Source organism: Mustelus asterias, chromosome 2, assembly GCF_964213995.1.
Source record: "Mustelus asterias chromosome 2, sMusAst1.hap1.1, whole genome shotgun sequence".
NCBI classification, from domain to species: domain Eukaryota; kingdom Metazoa; phylum Chordata; class Chondrichthyes; order Carcharhiniformes; family Triakidae; genus Mustelus; species Mustelus asterias.
This window is the reverse complement of record NC_135802.1, coordinates 45,387,635-45,407,278: the sequence shown is the minus strand read 5'-3', so window position 1 is coordinate 45,407,278 and position 19,644 is coordinate 45,387,635. Positions and strand designations below refer to the sequence as shown.

The 19,644-nt window shown below is 40.5% G+C and overlaps 1 protein-coding gene across 9 annotated transcripts in view; it reads left to right on the top strand.

The window, feature by feature from the left end:
* The window catches only part of mllt10 (MLLT10 histone lysine methyltransferase DOT1L cofactor), a 248,754-nt gene that overhangs the window by 178,393 nt on the left and 50,717 nt on the right, over window positions 1-19,644 (top strand). For all 9 annotated transcript variants that reach the window (XR_013500066.1, XR_013500065.1, XM_078234429.1 and 6 more), the window contains one exon: window positions 8,470-8,587. Coding sequence is in view for 7 of the 9 variants with exons in the window: in XM_078234429.1 (XP_078090555.1) it covers window positions 8,470-8,587 (118 nt within the window). In the remaining 2 variants the exon portion in view is untranslated. The remainder of the gene's footprint in view (window positions 1-8,469; window positions 8,588-19,644) is intronic.

Below are 19,644 nucleotides of genomic sequence, written 5' to 3'. Positions count from 1 at the left end.
ATAATATCATTCACTACTTTTCTTTGTTCATACACTCAAACTTTCTAATCCTTTTTTACCATCGCTCAATATTTTCTTTTTTGTTGTTCCTTGGATTTGTTATTTGCCTCTATTTGAATTTCATTTTGCATTAAATTTATCTCTTTATCTAAGATGTTCCGTGTATTGATATGCTGTTTTTATTAATTTATATTCAGTTTGTAAGCTAAACATCTGTGTCTGTATGACCATTGCCCATACAGTCTCTTAATCTAATTCATTGTTCCTGTAGAAGTTCTTACCACCTCCAGTTTTCCAATCTGTCTTACAATCTCTAGGCAGCTAATTTAGTGCTAATCACTCAATTCTTTCTGATTTGCCTTTCTTATCTTTTATTTTGTTCAGTCTGGTATCATCCTATATGTACACAAAAATGCATAAAACATGTAGAGTATTCTCCTAGTAGACTAAAATTGTCCCAGGTTTGGTTTGAGTTGTGCTGAAGTAGCTGATCTCATCTTGGACTAAGGTGAGGGTTATAGCTCGCGTTTTCTTTTCCCAGATTAAGATTAGAAAAGGAAACGCAAGCTAAGGTTCTTGCTCCTGATCACAATTCATTGACTCCGAATGAAAGGTGTACTCATGAATATGGTATCAAGCTTTGCTATAATGCACCACCAACGTGATTAAATAGCTGCCAGCACTTGTTGTCTTGGTTTACATCAGAAGCATGATCAATTTCAAAAGGCCTACATGTGTGGCTTTGAACACAAGCATTTGGAAAATTGACAGTAAAGGTGTAATGATCACCAAAAACGCAAATCAAATTGATATCCAACCTAGCATTAGTACCTTTATCTTTTTCTGATAAATGGTCATATTTTAGCTGAATGAATTCAAAGCTTGATTTACTGATTTATTTTTCAGCCAAACTGATTTGGCATCTAATTCATTTATTGTTTGCATCATCTGTTGTACCATTACCCCCTGGTGTTATATATCTGCCTGTTGAAATACTTTGATCCTTCTACAGTGCTAAAATATCTTTAACTTTTCTGCATTTAAAAGGAATTGTAGATTTAAGCAGGTATAATATTTCATTGCAGACTGATTCTAGACAAATGTGTTTTAGTTGAGGTGGGTATTGATGAACTATGATCCAAGGAGGGTGTAAAGTGCTACATATTGCATCTGGTTGTTCAGCCCTTCCTTGTCACTCTATGAATGAAAGAAAATTCAGTCATGGTTTACCAAAATCTAAACCCTCCCCCTTCTTTATGTAAGTCCTTCTGTGGGCATTTCTGCATTAGGCTAAACAATGGCACTGAATATGTTAAGCCCCTAACAATTAGGGAGCAGTTTGGGGCATTGAATAATGTCGAATGATGCAATTGAACCTGACAGCTTCAACAGTCAGCCCTACTCATGGGACCTTAAAGTTGTTCACACTTGGTTTCATCTCTCATCACACGCTGGGTATTAAAACCCTGCTGGTGGGGAGCTCAGTAAGAAATTGGGCTGGTTGTCAGGAGACCCTGCTTAGTGCATAACTTGTATGGGACATTGGCTAAAAGAAAAATTGTTTCTATTACTTTTTTTGCATTGACTATCAGTTTTTGTTTTCTGTTGACGCATTTATTTTTCTCCAAAAAATGATTCATTGCATTCAGTGCCTTAAATATTTATATATACAAATATCTGGAACTTCTGAATTTACTATTGTATTTTAATGTATAAATAAAAGGTAATTTTTGGAAATATAAGCCAAAGTTCTCAAAGTATGCAGCAAGTTTGTCAATATCTAAAGAAAAAAATAACATTTTGCGTGTCAATCTTCATCAAAGCACTCCTTTCTATAGGTACAGATCAACCTACTATGTATTAACAGGATATTCTGGGGTTTGTAAATATATTTTCAATTAAACCAGTAAAATAAAGAGGTACTTACTTTTGGTGTGCTGATACACAACAACAATATTTTTAACCAAAAAGACTGGAGAGCTGCTGGGATATATATTCATCAGAATTAGATTTTCTTTTGATGCTTTGACTGATATCATGCATGCATGCAATTGAGATTTAAATGGTCCAATTTTAGTACACTTTTAAAATCCTGTTGAAGAAAAATCCAGCAGCCTTTACAACATCTCCAATGATCTGAGCAACTCCATTAATGCTTTCTCTCGGGAACACTGCAGAATTTGTGATGTCATCAGGAATCCTCCAGCTTGCATCAGGTTTCAACATGTGAAAGCCCTAGAGATTGTATTTGTAAATTACAGACTTAAATTGATATAGGCAAACTGCTAAAAGAAAACCTTTGGTTTCTGAGATGGATTCTTAAAAATTCAGATCTAGCCTTTTGATTAAATGATACTGATCTGTTCAGTAAGCATTCTTTCAGTTCTTTGATGTCCGTTCTTTTGAGCTTAGTTAACTTGTTACTGGAGATTGACTCGCTTTTCCAAATTTCGTACGTGACAAGAGCCCACTAAAATTCTTTTGCTGCATGTTATCAGATAAATGTACACTGCTGCCTCTTCTGGTGGAGAGCAGTTTAAGCAGACCATTTAATGTCTATCTGGAATTTCTTGAAAATTGTTCCTTCAAACAACAAATTTTGTTGTCTTTTTGGTGTAGAAGCTTAAATTTCAAATGTGTATGGGAATTGAAGAAAGAGACATTGGCTCTTTAAATCTTTCGACCAAATTATTTGCATTACAAAGATCTGTAAATGAAATGTCTCTTGGCTGTTTTACATTTGTCTAATTCTGATTCGGGTGAAGAAATGTCATTATAATTTTATTAATACAATTATTATATTTACTAAATAAGTTGTACTCTTAAGCATGTCCTAGTTGATTCCATGTTTTAAGAAAACATTTAATTTGATCATTTTAAACAACTTTGCATTCTGTGCATTTTCATTTGGACAGCAATACAAATTAATGTCTAGAAAGTGTTCTTCCAATTACAAATCACTTTAACAAAATATCCCTGCTGGTTGTAGTTATTGAAATGTTTTTGTCAGATGAAGTTGACTCTTAGTATTTCTCTCTAATCTTCACTTTGACCAGTAAATGACCAAATATTACCCAAACTCCCAATTTTCCATATGTAGTACCTTTTGCTTGCAAACATATTTATGAGAGAAACTTGGAATCTTCTGCTTGGAGGTAGAGATTTCAGTAAAATCCATGTGTAGATTAGATGTAACTGATAGAATTACCAATTTGCTTTTGTAAACTAGGACCAATATTTGCATGAAGGTCATGTTGCGAATTTCAGATCTTACAAAAAGGAACTTTCTTTTCATTGAACCTATTGTGTATATTGTATTTTCAGCTTCTACTGTAATAGATCCGTTTGGTTGTCAATTATACTTTAACACCATTACTCCTAAAAGATTTGCTAAGTGATACTCCTTTTCTCGCTATCCATAATCTGTTAATGAGCAATAGTATTTTCTCACTGCTATTGTTTGCATTCTCTGGAAAGCCTCAAATTCCAGACGAGCAGTGAATGGAATTGAAGTAATAGAGCCTGTAAAATAAGAAGATAAAAGGGTTGGATTTTCATGGTGGTTCAGAGGCAAATGTGATGACAATTTTGCACTAATACTGCCACCATATTGCTGCCTCTCTTCTATTTAGTAGGTTGCTGCTTTAATGTTGGGAGGGGTTGGTGCGTGTGATGGCTACCTGTCTGCCAGTGAAAGGTAGTCAATTACAGAGCTGATTGAGGGCACTTTTCTGTCACCGGCAGGCAGGCCCCATTCTGAGACCAGGTCAGGCTGATGGATGAAGGCGGCCTCCTGGTGGCAGGCCAGGGTAACCAGCAAGGCTTTTATTCCCCTCAACGTTGTTAGCTTGGCAGCCGTAGCCATTTTTTCTTTTTAAAGATTGGAAAGACTTCAGAGGGCACCTCCATCTTGAGGATCCTCCGGTGATGGATGGTCTCCTATAGGCCCTCCAGACTCGGGTGCCCATCTACCTTCCTTAATTGTACAGGATTCCAATATCTTTTTCTGGGTCCCACCACCAGTATTTGTGACTTCTCGACATGCATTTCATCCTAACAATGGGATTGCACCCTGGGAACACAAGTCCTGCCCAAAGACTTGATATTGCTAAATAGATCAAACAAAAAATAATTTGGGAAAGAAGGAAAAACAGTGGAATAACTGAGAATAAATGGATATAAAACAAATGAAAATACTGATAAATTGTATTTGAGAATGAAGAAAAAGTACATATATACGCAAAAGCCAAGAAGAGAACACCACGGGATCTAATAAAATACATAGCCACCTTTGTTGCTGAAAATATGTGAAAATTTAGAAGGTTATTGTGTAACCAGTTAAACAAAACGCTTTAAGACGTGAAATGTTTGTAGTGTTGATTCTTTTAAAATATTTTCTTCAAAGTTTACATCAAAATATGCTCTAATACAGAGGTTTATAGAAATTTTCAAATCCGATTTGTTGCGATCGTATCAGTAGTGATTTCTCTGCCTCCTCTATTCCAAGTAGTACTTTTGTCGTACGTCTCTAGTCACAGTTTAATATCTCAATCTCACTTTATATTTACCACTTAATACAAGTAACTTCAGAGCCTGGGTAAATGCATGAAAGGAAAAGCATTTTTTCACTGAACTGGATTATGCAAGAATTTGGCCAGCAATAGCTGCTTGATGTAAGGGTTCATTTTTGCTTGTTTGGCTTAAGTCCCAGTAGAGGCCTTCAGAATTGTGATTTGCAACATGAATGAATACAAACTTTGGAAGAGCTCACTACTAGTAGTGTTGGCTGACTGCCAAAATTACAGTTACTCAGATGGGGTCATGGTGGAGCTGTGATTTATCGTTTAGTCTTACATTGTGAAAAACACATACTTGTGATGCCTTTTTGCTTCAACATCCAACTTCATCAGAAAAGGAAGTAATGGAATGATTTTTGATTTGCTAATGATTCAGCAGAGCAAAGGAAATGTAGGTTTTAGTAGCTGAACTAGAGTTGGAAGTAGGACCTTCTGACCTCTGCAGACAGCCTGTGATGTGGAAGACTCGAGCATTTGTGAGACATCTGTTATCTACCTGACCTTATTTCGTAAATGGTTTAATAAGATTAAATAATTAGTAGGATTACCACACGGTCATCATGCTGCTAAAGTCCCAGTATTTGTGATCAGGCTGCACACATGGGGTATGCATGAAAACTGGAAACCATTATTATACACTTTGCAAGTGATTGAATGAGGTGACATTTCAGCTTGCTTAGAATTGTAATTGATCAAACTGTTTAGAAAAATGTTAGGACCACACCCTTAGGGTAATTCCCACAAAATTAATTTTCTTTCTTAAAAAGTGTTCACGTTTTGTGCTGTAGAAAAGGATAAAGCTCAATAAATTTGCATTTTGGAAATTTGTATTTTTTCCAACAGTTAGTTTGCATGAGATTTTTCTGCCCTCCTGCCCTGAAGACGAACACAAGCAGCATCAGTGCTTCACCTAGGTGATCATTCTGTGTGGGATAGAATGATGGGTGTTCACAAGTTATTTCAATATAGGAATATTATGCCAAACTAGCCAAGGCCCTGACCTGCCTGTGTCAACCTATTTAAGTGCTGCTTCTACCAGCTTCGCAGTGATAGTTGGAACAGGCATCCTTAAATATTTTTTTTCCTCATGAGCACGGAAACAATTGCACATTAGCATCTACTGCTAGCCTGCTTGAGATCAACTAGGTTAGCGCAGGTCAGAATATTAAGCCTGTGATTTTCCTTGTCCCTACAGCTTATACCACACATCATATGATTTATCTAATAAGCGATGTAATTTTTGAACTTTTCTGTAACTAATCATACTTATGTGTCATAACATTTTTAAGATGCCCACGTGAAATTGGCCAAAGAAAGATTTTTTAGTTATGTCGACAGGGTGAAAGGGCTGTTGGATTACGTTCCAGCAGCCCACCACCATTGTAGCCAGGCAGAATTCAGGCACAAGAGGACTGCCAATCCATACAGGAAACAGCATGTAACATAGCCATCTGCAATTTCAACTAGAGAAATTGGGAGGCCAGCAGGGTGCCAAAGCTGTTATATGATAGGAAGCAGCAGAGTGGCTTGAAGAGGCCAAGGGTAAATATTTAAAAAAGAGAGTTTCTCATCAGTGGACTTCCCTAGCCTTGACATTTTCTCTACCTTGGAGTACCCGCATCTGTTTGGTATAGCAGGCAGTAAAGAAGGCAAAAGGTACGTTAGCCTTCGTAGCGAGAGAAATTGAGTATAGGAATAGGGATGTTTTACTGCAATTGTATAGGGTGTTGGTGAGGCCACACCTGTACTATTGTGTGCAGTTCTGGTGTCCTTATCTGAGGAAGAATGTCCTTGCTATAGAGGTAGTACAGCGAAGGTTTACCACGCTGATTCCTGGGGTAGCAGGTCTGCCATATGAGGAACGACGAAGTCGGTTAGGATAATATTCACTGGACTTTTAAAGGAATGAACGGGGATCTCATAGAAACTTATAAACTTCTAACAAGGTTAGACAGGGTAGATTCAGAAAGAATGTTCCCAATGGTGGGGGAAGTCCAGAATTAGGGGTCATAGTTTGAGGATGAGGGGGAGAACTGAGGGGTGAGGGGAAATTTCTTCACCCAGAGAGTGGTGAATGTGTGGAATTCACTATCACAGAAAGTAGTTGAGGCCAAAACGTTGTCTGATTTCAAGAAGAAATTAGATGTAGTACTTGGGGCCAAAGGGATCAAGGGATATGGGGGGAAGGGGGGGGGATCAGGATATTGAATTTGATGATCAACCATGATCATGAATGGCAGAGCAGGCTCAAAAGGGCCGAATGCCCTACTCCTGCTTCTACTTTCTAATGTTTGCAACTGCCTTGCAGCACTAACCTTATGTCATGGACATTTGCATTCCCACACCCACCTGTTGGCCTTGATACTGCTCCTACCAATTTCCACCAGGAGTCAATTCAGAAAAATTTAAATGATGGCTGATCGTTGAAACAGTTCGGTACATATACTCAGCTTTCTGTAGGGGGTTTTCTGCTTGCCATGCACCATGTGCACCACAAGTGCAGTAGAGTTAATATTGAGGCTATAGAATTAATTACACAACTGCTGATCACCTAACTTTTCTGGCCTCCATGTTAAACGATATTTAAACAATTCTCTTTCTTCAGGTGTTGTCCCTTTCTCCTGTAAATCTGATGTCATCACCCCTTCTCAACAAACCAATCCTTGACCCCTCTGCCCTTGCACTCATTTCGCACTCATTTGGACAGAAAAATGAAACCTCATTAACTACACACTTTAAATGATGAAAGCAATTTTTCCCCAAATATTCTACTACCCAAGTGCTGGAATCTGAATTTGGGGGGTTGGGGGGGCGGTGGGGGAGGAGGAAGCTAGCTAACTCAGCGCAGCAGGCAAGCAAATTGCAACTTAGTCATGCTCTTAGTTTTATATTGTGGGCAAAGGCAGCTGATTCCCTTGCTGTAGGGGATCTTTTAGTCTTATTGGGGTGAAAGTTTTGCAACACGAAGAATGGAGTAGTTATATCCAGCAGTTAGCAAGATATATTGTTGCAGCAACATGCCTGTCAGTTTCACAATGCCTGGTAATCTGCAAAGTAAAAACACACATAGCCAAGTTCACTGACCATATATGTTCTTCTCAAATTGAATAAACATTGCAATAATTAAAAAATACAGCTGGCAAGGCCAAATGGTGAGGATCTCTGGGCAAGGCGTTCGTCAATTTTGTTTAAATGAACATTTTAGGATATTTTAAATTTGTATTAAGTTAATTTCTAGCTTGGAAATTATTGAATAATAAGCTAAAGGCACCACCCTCTGTAGCACCAAACAATCAAGGCTGTGGTTTTCATTCTTGCTCTGTGGTGAGTTAATTGGTCTCCGTTGAGACAGCACTTGGGGTAAGGTAGGGAGAATAAAATGAACCACGATTTTCACTCCTGATTGTTAGCTGCTGAAAAGTATATAGTTGCATGAACAGAATTGGACTTCGCTATGTGGTGGAATAGTCTTCTACCATTCACTAATTAGTGCATGAATCTAACAGCTAGAGGGCAGCCAGTAGCTATGGAATGATATCCTAACCAGTTAGAGAGGAAGGAATAAAGTTTATCTTAAAAAATGTCTAACAGCACAGATTAATTTGCATCTCCATAATTAGGCGGGGCGAAAGAAAGGCTTGGGCAATTGGTCTGATGGTATATTTTTTTTGTTACTATACAGTAATACTGTCGGTCTTCACAGAAGCATAATTGAAACTGGAAACATTATGTAAACAAGAATAGGCTTTTTCCCTACTATTCTGTGATGCAGTTCTTTATTATTTAATTTCACTTAATTGACAGCTTTAGATTTGCCAGTTACAAATGATCTGTGTTTCAAACTCTTCCTTTTATGCACATTTCTAATTATGCCGTATTGCTTCCTTTATAGGCAAATGCACTTCCGGGATCTTCTTTTAATCTTGCACCATCTCACATGTTTGGAAATCGATTAAATCCCAACTCAGCAATGGCAGCTCTTATTGCTCAGTCTGAGACCAATCAAGCAGGTAAGTTTGAACTGAAAGGAGCAGGAAGGATATATGTGGCAATATATTTTAAATTTTAAGACACACTTTATTGCCAACTAGCTTTTTGCCAGAAATTGCTTACTGATTAATTTAATACTGCAGAAATTTTAAAAATATGCTAGATGTCGAATGGCTAGCCTTTACCAGTTTGACAAATAATCTTTCCAGAATCTTGAACAAATTTCAAGTGGTATGGTTCAACCTGAGAGAGTGCTGGAGAGACCAGTAGAGTTGCTAGGAATGGTGTGGAATTTGTGGTGATGATAGTGGCTTTGGTCATATGAATGTTTAGCTGGACTAAATTACGACTTACCAGACCAGCAGTTGAGGCAGTGGAGCTGAATGTCATAAGTATACTTCTGAAAGCTAACTCCTGCCTGTGAATGATATTGTGAAGAGTAGCAATAGATGTAGAAAGCAAAGCAGTGGAGGTGCAGAATGGACCTTGAGTGGATGCCAGAGGTAACAATGCAGCAATAGGGAAAAAAGTCATTAACAGAATTCTGACTATGATTGGATATGTTAGAGTGGAACCAAGCAAGGGCAGTTCCACTGAGCTGGGGAACAGAGACTAGGTATTGGCAGAGGATCATGTGGTTCATCATGTCAAATGTGTGCAAGGATGGTGGAGGAGCAAAAATGCACCACAGTCATAGACATAGAGGATGTCAATTGATTACAACAATTACAGTGCTGTGAGAAGGCACAAAACAGATTGGTATAAAGAGAAGAAGAATGAACATAAATTTGGAAGAAGGCTTTAGTAGTTAGTGATAGGGAAGCAGTTTGCAAGGTTCAAGATTTATTTTGTTTTTTGTAAACAGTGCCTGAAGAGAGCAAAATATTTACACGGGGTGAATTTGCAAACGACATAAAACGGGCAGGAGAGAAGTTAAAGAAAGGCACAGGTGCAGGCCGAGTGCAAGGTGACAGGCTTGAATTGGAAGACCAGGGGAAGCTGTATAGAAACTAAATGAATGGCCTCAAACTTAAAACAAAGAAGCCCATGAACTCCTCATACCTGTTTTTGACTTGAGGACTGAGGGACCATCGGTGAGAAACTTTAAAGGAAAAAAGAGGCAGTTGTTTCTTTTTGCTCTTCAAGATGATCTTGGAGCAGTGGATGTTTTTAGCAGAAAGAGATGAGTCTTGGGAAAAGTAGCAACAGCCAAAATCATTGCACCATGGTTGGTTCTGCTACAGAGGGGAGGAGTAAGAAACATGGAAATGCAATAGTTGTAGGGGATTCAATTGTAAGGAGAACAGATGTGCATTTTTATGGCTGCAAACAAGACTCCAGGATGGTTTGTTGCCTCTCTGGTGCTAGGTCCAAGGATGCCTTGGAGAGTTTACAGGACATTCTGAAGTTTTAGGGCGGCAGGGGGTGGGGGGGAGAATTAGGAAGCAAGTTGAACACTAGGGCGTGAAAGGTAGTGATTTTAGGATTACTACCAGTGCCACATGCTAGTCAGAGTAGAAATGACAGGATGTATCGAATTAATATGTAACTGAAGAGATGGTGTGAGGGAAAGGGTTTCAGACTCATGCGAGGTTATTCACTTTGGAAGAAATAATAGCAAATTGGATTATTATCTAAATGGAAAAAAATTACAACATGCTACTGTGCAGAGGGACCTGGGGGTCCTTGTGCATGAGATGCAAAAACCCAGTCTGCAGGTGCAACAGGTGATCAAGAAGGCAAATGGGATGTTGGCCTATATCGCAAGGGGGATAGAATATAAAAGCAGAGATGTCTTGCTGCATCTGTACAGGGCATTGGTGAGGCCGCAGCTGGAATACTGTGTGCAGTATTGGTCCCCTTATTTGCGGAAGAATATATTGGCCTTGGAGGGAGTGCAGAGAAGGTTCATCAGGTTGATACCAGAGATGAGGGGTGTTGATTATGAGGAGAGACTGAGCAGATTGGGTTTATACTCGTTGGAATTTAGAAGGCTGAGGGGGGATCTTATAGAGACCTATAAGATAATGAAGGGGCTGGATAGGGTAGAGATGGAGAGATTCTTTCCACTTAGAAAGGAAACTAGAACTAGAGGGCACAGCCTCAAAATAAAGGGGGGTCGGTTTAGGACAGAGTTGAGGAGGAACTTCTTCTCTCAAAGGGTGGTGAATCTCTGGAATTCTCTGCCCACTGAAGTGGTGGAGGCTACCTCGTTGAATATGTTTAAATCACGGATAGATGGATTCCTGATCAGTAAGGGAATTAGGGGTTATAGGGATCAGGCGGGTAAGTGGAACTGATCCACTTCAGATCAGCCATGATCTTATTGAATGGCGGGGCAGGCTCGAGGGGCTAGATCGCCTACTCCTGCTCCTATTTCTTATGTTCATGGGACATTGGAATGGTTCTGGGGGAGGTGGGACCAATACAAACTGGATGGGTTCCACCTGGATAGAACTGGCACTGATGTCCTAGGGCAAGTATTTGCTAGAGTGGTTGAGGAGGTTTTAAATTAAAATGGCAGGGATTTGGGAACTGATGCAAGGAGACGGAGGAAGGAGAAACAAGGGTAAGAACAAAATAGAGAAAGGTGAATAAAAAAAAATGATAGGCAGAGAAATCATGGGCCAGAATCAAATAGGGCCACAGAGAAAAATAATGAGAATGGGACAAGGAATGTTCAAAAGACAGCTCTTAAAGCTTTATGCCTTAATGCACAGAGCATTCACAGTAATGTGAATGAATTAATTGCGCAATTAGATGTAAACAGATATAATATAGTTGGGATTACAGAGACATGGCTGCAGGGTGACCAGGGGTGTTCATTGTTTAGGAAGAACAGACAAAAAGGAAAGGACAGTAGGGTTGCATTGCTGGTTGAAGGGAAAATTAATGCAATAGTGAGGCAATATTAGCTCCAGTGATCTGGAAGATGTATGGATAAAGCTGAGAAACAGCAAGGAGCAAAAATTGTTATTGAGGTTGTATATAGACCCCTAAACTGTAGTGGTGATGTGGGGGATGGCAAGGAAATTAGAGATGCATGTGATAAAAGAACATTTGTAATTATGGGTAACTATTATCTGCATATAGATTAGGTTGATCAAATTGGGCATATTACTGTAGAGGAGGAATTCCTGGAGTGTGCAATGGTGTTGATGAACCAACTTGAGAACAGGCCATCTCAGACTGGGTATGGTGTAATTTTTTTATTACTCATTCATGGGACATGGGCACCGCTGGCTGGCCAGCATTTATTGCCCATCCCTAGTTGCCTTTGGAGGGCAGTTGAGAGTCAACCAAATTGCTGTGAATCTGGAGTCACATTTAGGCCAGACCAGGTAAGGATGGCAGATTTCTTTCCCTAAAGGTCATTAGTGAACCAGATAGGTTTTTCTGACAATCGACAATGGTTTCATGGTCGTCAGTAGATTCTTAATTCCAGATTTTTAAAAATAGAATTCAAATTCCACCATCGGCCGTGGCAGGATTCGCACCTAGGTCCCCAGAGCAATGTGAAAAGAATAATTGGAGGCTAGTTGTGTGAGGCCCCTTGGGTATAAGCGACCATAATATGATAGAATTCCTCAACAAGATGGAGAGTGACGTAGTTGATTCTGAGACTACTAGGATCCTGAATCGTAATAAAGGAAACTACAATATTATGAGGTGCGAGTTAGCTATGACGGATTGGGAAACATTACGAAAAGGGATGGCTGTGGATAGGCAATGGCAAACTGCAAGAATTGTTTATTCCTGTCTGGCACAAAAATAAAATGGGACGGTGGCCAAAACATTACTTACAAGGGAAATTAGCAATAGTATTAGATCCAAGGAAGAGGCACACAAATTGGCGAGAAAACACCTGAGGATTGGGAGCAATTTAGAATTCAGCAAAGGAGAACCAAGAGATTGATTCAGCAGGGTAGAGTATGAGAGTAAGCTTGCGAGGAACATAAAAACTGACTGTAAAAACTTCTATAGGTATGTGAAGAAAAAAAGATCGGTGAAGGCAAATGAAGGTCCCTTACAATCAGAAACGGGAACTTATAATACAGAATAAAGAAATTGTTAAACAACTAAATACATACATTGGTCCTATCTTCACAAAGGAAGACACAAAGTTTATTTATTAGTCACAAGTAAGCTTACATTAACAGTGTAATGAAGTTATTATGAAAATCCCCGAGTTGCCAGACTCCGGCACCTGTTTCAGGTACACTTGACGGGAAGTTTAGCATGGCCAATGCACCTAACCAGCATGTCTTTCGGACTGTGGGAGGAAACCAGAACACCTGGGGGAAATCCATGCAAGAAGTTTAACAACACCAGGTTAAAGTCCAACAGGTTTATTTGGTAGCAAAAGCCACACAAGCTTTCGAGGCTCTAAGCCCCTTCTTCAGGTGAGTGGGAATTCTGTTCACAAACAGAACTTATAAAGACACGGACTCAATTTACATGAATAATGGTTGGAATGCGAATACTTACAACTAATCCAGTCTTTAAGAAACAAAACAATGGGAGTGGAGAGAGCATCAAGACAGGCTAAAAAGATGTGTATTGTCTCCAGACAAGACAGCCAGTGAAACTCTGCAGGTCCACGCAACTGTGGGAGTTACAAATAGTGTGACATAAACCCAATATCCCGGTTGAGGCCGTCCTTGTGTGTGCGGAACTTGGCTATCAGTTTCTGCTCAGCGACTCTGCGCTGTCGTGTGTCGCGAAGGCCGCCTTGGAGAACGCTTACCCGAATATCAAAGGCCGAATGCCCGTGACCGCTGAGAGCCTCGAAAGCTTGTGTGGCTTTTGCTACCAAATAAACCTGTTGGACTTTAACCTGGTGTTGTTAAACTTCTTACTGTGTTTACCCCAGTCCAACGCCGGCATCTCCACATCATGAAACCCATGCAGACATGGAGAACGTGCAGATTCCACACCGTGATCCAAGCCGGGAATCAAACCCAGATTCCTGGTGCTGAGAGGCAGCAGTGCTAACCACTGTGCCGTCCGACACAAATAACATTTCAGAAATGTCGGGGAACACAGTTTAGTGAGAGGGAGGAACTGAAGGAAGTCCATATTAGTAGAGAAATGGTGTTGAGGAAATTGATGGGATTGAAGGCAGATAAATCCCCAGGGCCTGATAATCCACATCCCAGAGTACTTAAGGAAGTGGCCCTGGAAATAGTGGTTGCATTGGTGGTTGTCTTCCAAGATTCTATAGACTCTAGAACAGTTCCTACAGATTCAAGAGTGGCTAATGTAACTCCATTATTTAAAAACGGAGGTTGGGAGAAAACAGAATTTTCTACCAGTCAACCTGACGTCGGTAGTGGGGGAAATTCTAGAGTCCATTATGAAGGAGTTTGGATTATAAGCCGATAAGATATAGGAGCAGAATTAGACCCTTTGGCCTGTCGAATCTGCTCCATTATTCAAGATTGTGGTTGATATGTGTCTCAACCCTATTCTCTCGCCTTTTCCCCGTAATCTTTGATCATCTTACCAATCAAGAACCTATCTATAGCAGAGAACTTAGAAAACAACAGCAGAATCAGACAGAGTCAGCATAGATTTACAAAAGGGAAATCATGCTTGGCACCTACTTTCTTTGAGGATGTGACTAATAGAGTTGAGAGGGAGCCAGTGGATTTGGTTTGTTTCGACTTTCGAAAGGCTTCTGACAAAGTCCACCGTAAGAGATTAGCGTGTAAAATTAAAGCACATGGGATTGGGAATAGTGTATTGAGATGGATAGAAAACTGGCTGGCAGACAAGAGGGTCGGAAGAAATAGGTCTTTTTCCAAATGGCAAACAGTGACTAGTGGGGTACTGCAGGGATCAGTGCTAGGACTCCAGCTGTTTAGAATATATATTAATGATTTAGATGAGGGAACTAAATGCAATTTCTCCAACATTTACAGATGACGCAAAGCTGTATGGGCGGGTGAGCTGAAAGGAGGATGCAGAGATGCTTTGTTGTGATTTGGGCAAGCTGAGTGAGTGGGCAAATGCATGGCAGATGCAGTATTATGTGGATAAATGTGAGGTTAACTACTTCAGTCGGTAGCAAACACAGGAAGGCAGATTATCTGAATGGCTATGAATTGAGAGAAGGAAATATTTGGAATTAAAAGTCTAATGATGACTACAAAACCATTGTTCGTTGTAAAAACTCATCTAGTGCACTAATATCCTTTAGGGAAGGAAATCTGCCATCCTTACCTGATCTGGCCTACATGTGACTCCAGATCCATTGTAAGGTGGTTGACTCTTAACTGTCCTCAGGGATGGTCAACAAATGCTGGTCCAGCCCACATCCCATGAATGAATTTTTAAAAATTAGAGCTAGGTGTCTTCGTACACCAGCTGCTGAAGGTAGGCATGCAGATGCAGCACGTGGTAAAGAAGGCAAGTGTTATGTGGGCCTTCATAGTGATGGGATTTGACTACAGGATGAAAAATGTCTTGCTCCAGTTATAAAGGGCCTTGATGAGGCCACACCTGGAATATTGTGTGCAGTTTTGGCCTCCTTATTAAAGAAAGGATGTTCTTGCTATTAGAGGGAATTCAGCAAAGGTTTACCAAAATGATTCCTGAGATGGCAGGACTGACCTATGAGGAGAGATTGAGTCAGTCAGGATTATATTCGCTGGAGTTCAGAAAACTAGACAGGGCTGATGCAGGAAGGATAAGGGGTAAACCTTTTAGGACTGAGATGAGAAGAAATTTCTTGCCTGAAAAGTGGTAACCCTGTGGAATTTGCTACCACATAAAGCAAATGAGGCCAAAACATTGTATGTCTTCAAGAAGGAGTTAGATATAGCTGTTGAAGCTAAAGGGGTCCAAGGATATGGGAAAGTGAGAACAAGTTACTGAGTTGGATGATCAATCACGATCAACATGAATGGCATAGTGGACTCAACGAGCCGAATAGCCTTTTCTTGCACAAATTTCTATGTTTCTATGCATCCCAATAGCAGTTGAAATGATTGAAGCAGATCATTCATGGATCAACCAGTTATATGCCAGATAGTCTCGAATCTTGCATCCCTTGCATTTGAGAGCATGAAGATTGGGGTTGCATCAGAAGGAATAGCAAGGGAAGGACTGAGTACTGCTGTTATTCGGGAGATGTGTCAAAGGTGAAGGTAAAAAAGTGGCTCATCAGATTGACAGGCGCAGAAGCCTCAAGGCTAAGGAATATGGAAGTGCAATTATAAATGACTTGAAGATGTGCGGGTTAGGTTGATTGGCCATGTTAAATTGTCCTTTAGTGTCAGGGGGTGTAGCAGGGTAAATATGTGGTGTTATGGGGATAGTACCTGGTTGGGATTGTTGTCCGTGCAGACTCGATGGGCCAAATGGCCTCCTTCTGTACTGTAGGGGTTCATAGAATCGGTATAGAGGATTTTGGTGGTAAAGGATGAAAGAAAGATGGTCGGAGATGGCCTTGGTCAAGGCCATGGTCAAAAGTTGCCATATGCCAACGTCAATGGGGTGGTCGTGGTTAATAGGGTATTTTATATGGAGGGAGAGGTGTAGAGAGTCTAGGAGGGCAATGAAATCAAAGAAGAGAAGACGAGGGGAGTTGAGATGGAGATTTAAATCATAAGGTTTTTCTCAATGTGGATGTTTGACAGAGGATGTCTGATTGGATTAAAGAGGTGAGTTGCTCAAAGGAAAAAGTGTCACAAGATTAGGGTGAGGTTTAGTGCTGAGGGTCATACCACCACCATAGCAATTTGGTAGGCTAAATGGTGGAACATGTAATTTGATAGGAGGTTTCAGGAAGGGACAAAGTGTCTCCATTGTGAGTCAAGTTTCTGGAAAAGCCAAATTTCCATCTCTACATTGTCCACAGTAAAAATCTTGTTGACAGAGGCCTTATTCATGAGGCGAAAGGTGTTGTGGAGGAAATTGCAGAGAAGCAACACTTTTTGAAAGAAGCTGTTGAGGAAGATGAGGGGGGGCAGGAAAAAAGATAGTAAACTCAACCCCAGAAAGTCGGGTGGAGTCAGCATCAGTAAAAGGTTCGAGCAGTTTTATTCTCTTCACTTGGAGGAGGGTGGGGATCTGGAGAATGCTGCCTGAAAGGGTGGGGGAGGCAGAAACCCTCATCACATTTTAAGAAGTAATTGGATGTGCATTTGAAATGTCATAACCTATAAGGTTGATAGAGCTGGAGAGTGGAATTATGGCTCCTTCAACTGACATGGATGAGATGGACCAAATGGCCTATTTTTGTGCAGTAACGTTCTAAGATTTCTATGATTTTGGTTGCTGCTCCCATGGAACCAGCAATTGCATGCCTCAATGGACTCTTCATAGAATACTAAAAGGAGCACCAAAGATACATTCTGGCTTATTCAAAGGGGATTGAAGCCTGGGATAGTGAAAATACAGTGGGAAAGTAAAGGAATGGTGATGAGTTAAGTTGGGGAATGAGGGAGACTGAGTGCCGGAGAGGATAGAAATGAAAAACGACATGACTGACAGGAATGGGAGTGGTCCAAAAGCAGCAAAAGAGATGAAGGGCGATAAAAGTAATGGCCGTGGGTTTGAAGCAGCAGCCATTGCTGGACACCGAGGGAATTTAGATTACCAAGGCATGACTGGAGTATATGGTCTGGTCCTGAGTAGAGGACAAGGAGGAATTGTTACGAGAGAGTCCAAAATTGAAGTCTGATATCTGCTGGTAGAATATGGTTAGGATGAGTCAACTTGGAGCATAAACAATCCAATGCCCAAGTTCAGACAGTTATAGATAGCGTGGGCGGCACGGTAGCACAGTGGTTAGCACTGCTGCTTCACAGCTCCAGGGTCCCAGGTTCGATTCCCGGCTCGGGTCACTGTCTGTGTGGAGTTTGCACATTCTCCTCGTGTCTGCGTGGGTTTCCTCCGGGTGCTCCAGTTTCCTCCCACAGTCCAAAGATGTGCGAGTTAGGTTGATTGGCCAGGTTAAAAATTGCCCCTTAGAGTCCTGAGATGCGTAGGTTAGAGGGATTAACGGGTAAAAGATGTGGGGGTAGGGCCTGGGTGGGATTGTGGTCGGTGCAGACTCGATGGGCCGAATGGCCTCCTTCTGCACTGTAGGGATTCTATGAGGGATTCTATGAATCCAAGAATTGCATGAGGGGCAGAGTATTATGCAGCCAATTCTTGCTAAATCAGTTCTTTTTTGATCCAAAAAATTCAGAATAATTCAAATGCAGCAACTTCAAGTTAACAATTTTAAAATTTCTTACAGTTGAGAGCTTTCAAATTTTAAATAGATATTTTCAAATATTTTGTTTTAAACATTTCACAATGTTATTGAAGAGTGTACTGTTTTAGCTGCGAGGACAGATCGTGGCAGCATCAGTTAGAGGTGTATCAAAACAAATGCAAAAAAAAAAGAATGGACAAGGTTAGGATACAGCACACTTTCAAAATGGAGCATCTGGATGGTGTATCAGTCTTCTGATACGTCTGGTGCATGCTACAATTTTTGGGGGAGGGGGTGAGAGGGTGCCTCCAATTAATTACCTATGTAGATTGTTGAAGAGCTTGTTAACAATCCGGAAAGGGCCAGGAGATTTTCGAAGTGGCAGTCAGGAGAGGAAATGGTCTGAGTTGATTTGGTTTATTATTGTCATATGCATTAGTATACAGTGAAAAGTATTGTTTCTTGCATGCGATACAGTCAAAGCATCCCATACAAAGGAAAGGAAAGGGTGCAGAATGTAGTGTTACAGTCATAGCTAGGGTGTAGCGAAAGATCAGTTTAATGCGAGGTAGGTCCATTCAAAAGTCTAACAGCAGCAGGGAAGAAGCTGTTCTTGAGTTGGTTGGTACCTGACCTCAGACTTTTGTATCTTTTTCCCGATGGAAGAAGGTGGACGAGAGTATGTTCAGGGTGCATAGGGTCCTTAATTATGCTGACTGCTTTTCCGAGGCAGTGGGAAGTGTAGACAGAGTCAATAGATGGGAGGCTGGTTTGCATAATAGATTGGGTTACATTCATGACTTTTTGTAGTTTCTTGTGGTTTTGCAACTGGTGGACATTAGTGCACACCTGTTGGGGGTTGGGGGGGGGCATATTCTGATGTTGCTGCTTAATGAAAATGTTGCAATAAATAGAGTTGTTGAAACTGAGGTACCCAAACAGAGGCACAAAGCTACCAACTGTCATAAAACTATAAAAAGTAGGAGCAGGAGGAAGCCATTTGACCCCTTGAGCCTGCTCTGCCATTTAGTAAGATCATGGTTGATCTGGTTGTGTCCTTAACTCCAATTTCTGACCTGCCCCCTATGACTCTTGATACCCTTGCAGATCAAAAGCCTGTCTAACTTAGCCGTGAATATATTCAATGATCCAGCCTCCACTGTTCTATGAGGAAGAGAATTCCAAAGACTAGCAGCTCTCAGAAGCAATTCCTCCTTGATTTGTCTGTATTGCAGCATTCTGCAACTTCTCTCCATTTTGATACTGTAAATCGCAGTGTACAAGATTGCCCCATTTTTTCAGGCCACAAAACACATGTTCTTGCATGTACTCTGCAAATAAATTAACCCCGCTTTTCAGCTATGACATGCATTGATAGTTGACCTCAGTTGTTCATTCCATGCTTTACTTACCAGTTCCATTAGCTGGGTACAAGGGATCAAGTAGGCGTTGTGAAGATGTTGGGAGTTTAAGACATGTCCACTCTGTTAGATGTTGATGCTATTTCAAAATGGCAACCACCCACACCCATGCTGACAGATCACTTTTATACTTGGTGTATAAGTCAACTCCAGTATTTGGAGGGATTTTTCAAGGCTTCAAAAGTCAACTTATATACCGACATCTATGGTAGTGTTCTGTTTTTCTAATCTTCCTGATGAAGTAGACAACCTCACATTTTCCGACATATTCTGTCTACCACATTTTTGTTCACTCACTTCGCCTACTGATATCCTTTTGTTGACTCTTTATATCCTCCTCATAACCTATATCTGCCTAGATATCTTTGGATGTATGTGATTGAGTGCTATTCCTTTTGGGGACTGGTCAGATGAATTATAAAGTATTTTCCAATCTCGTACCCTTAGT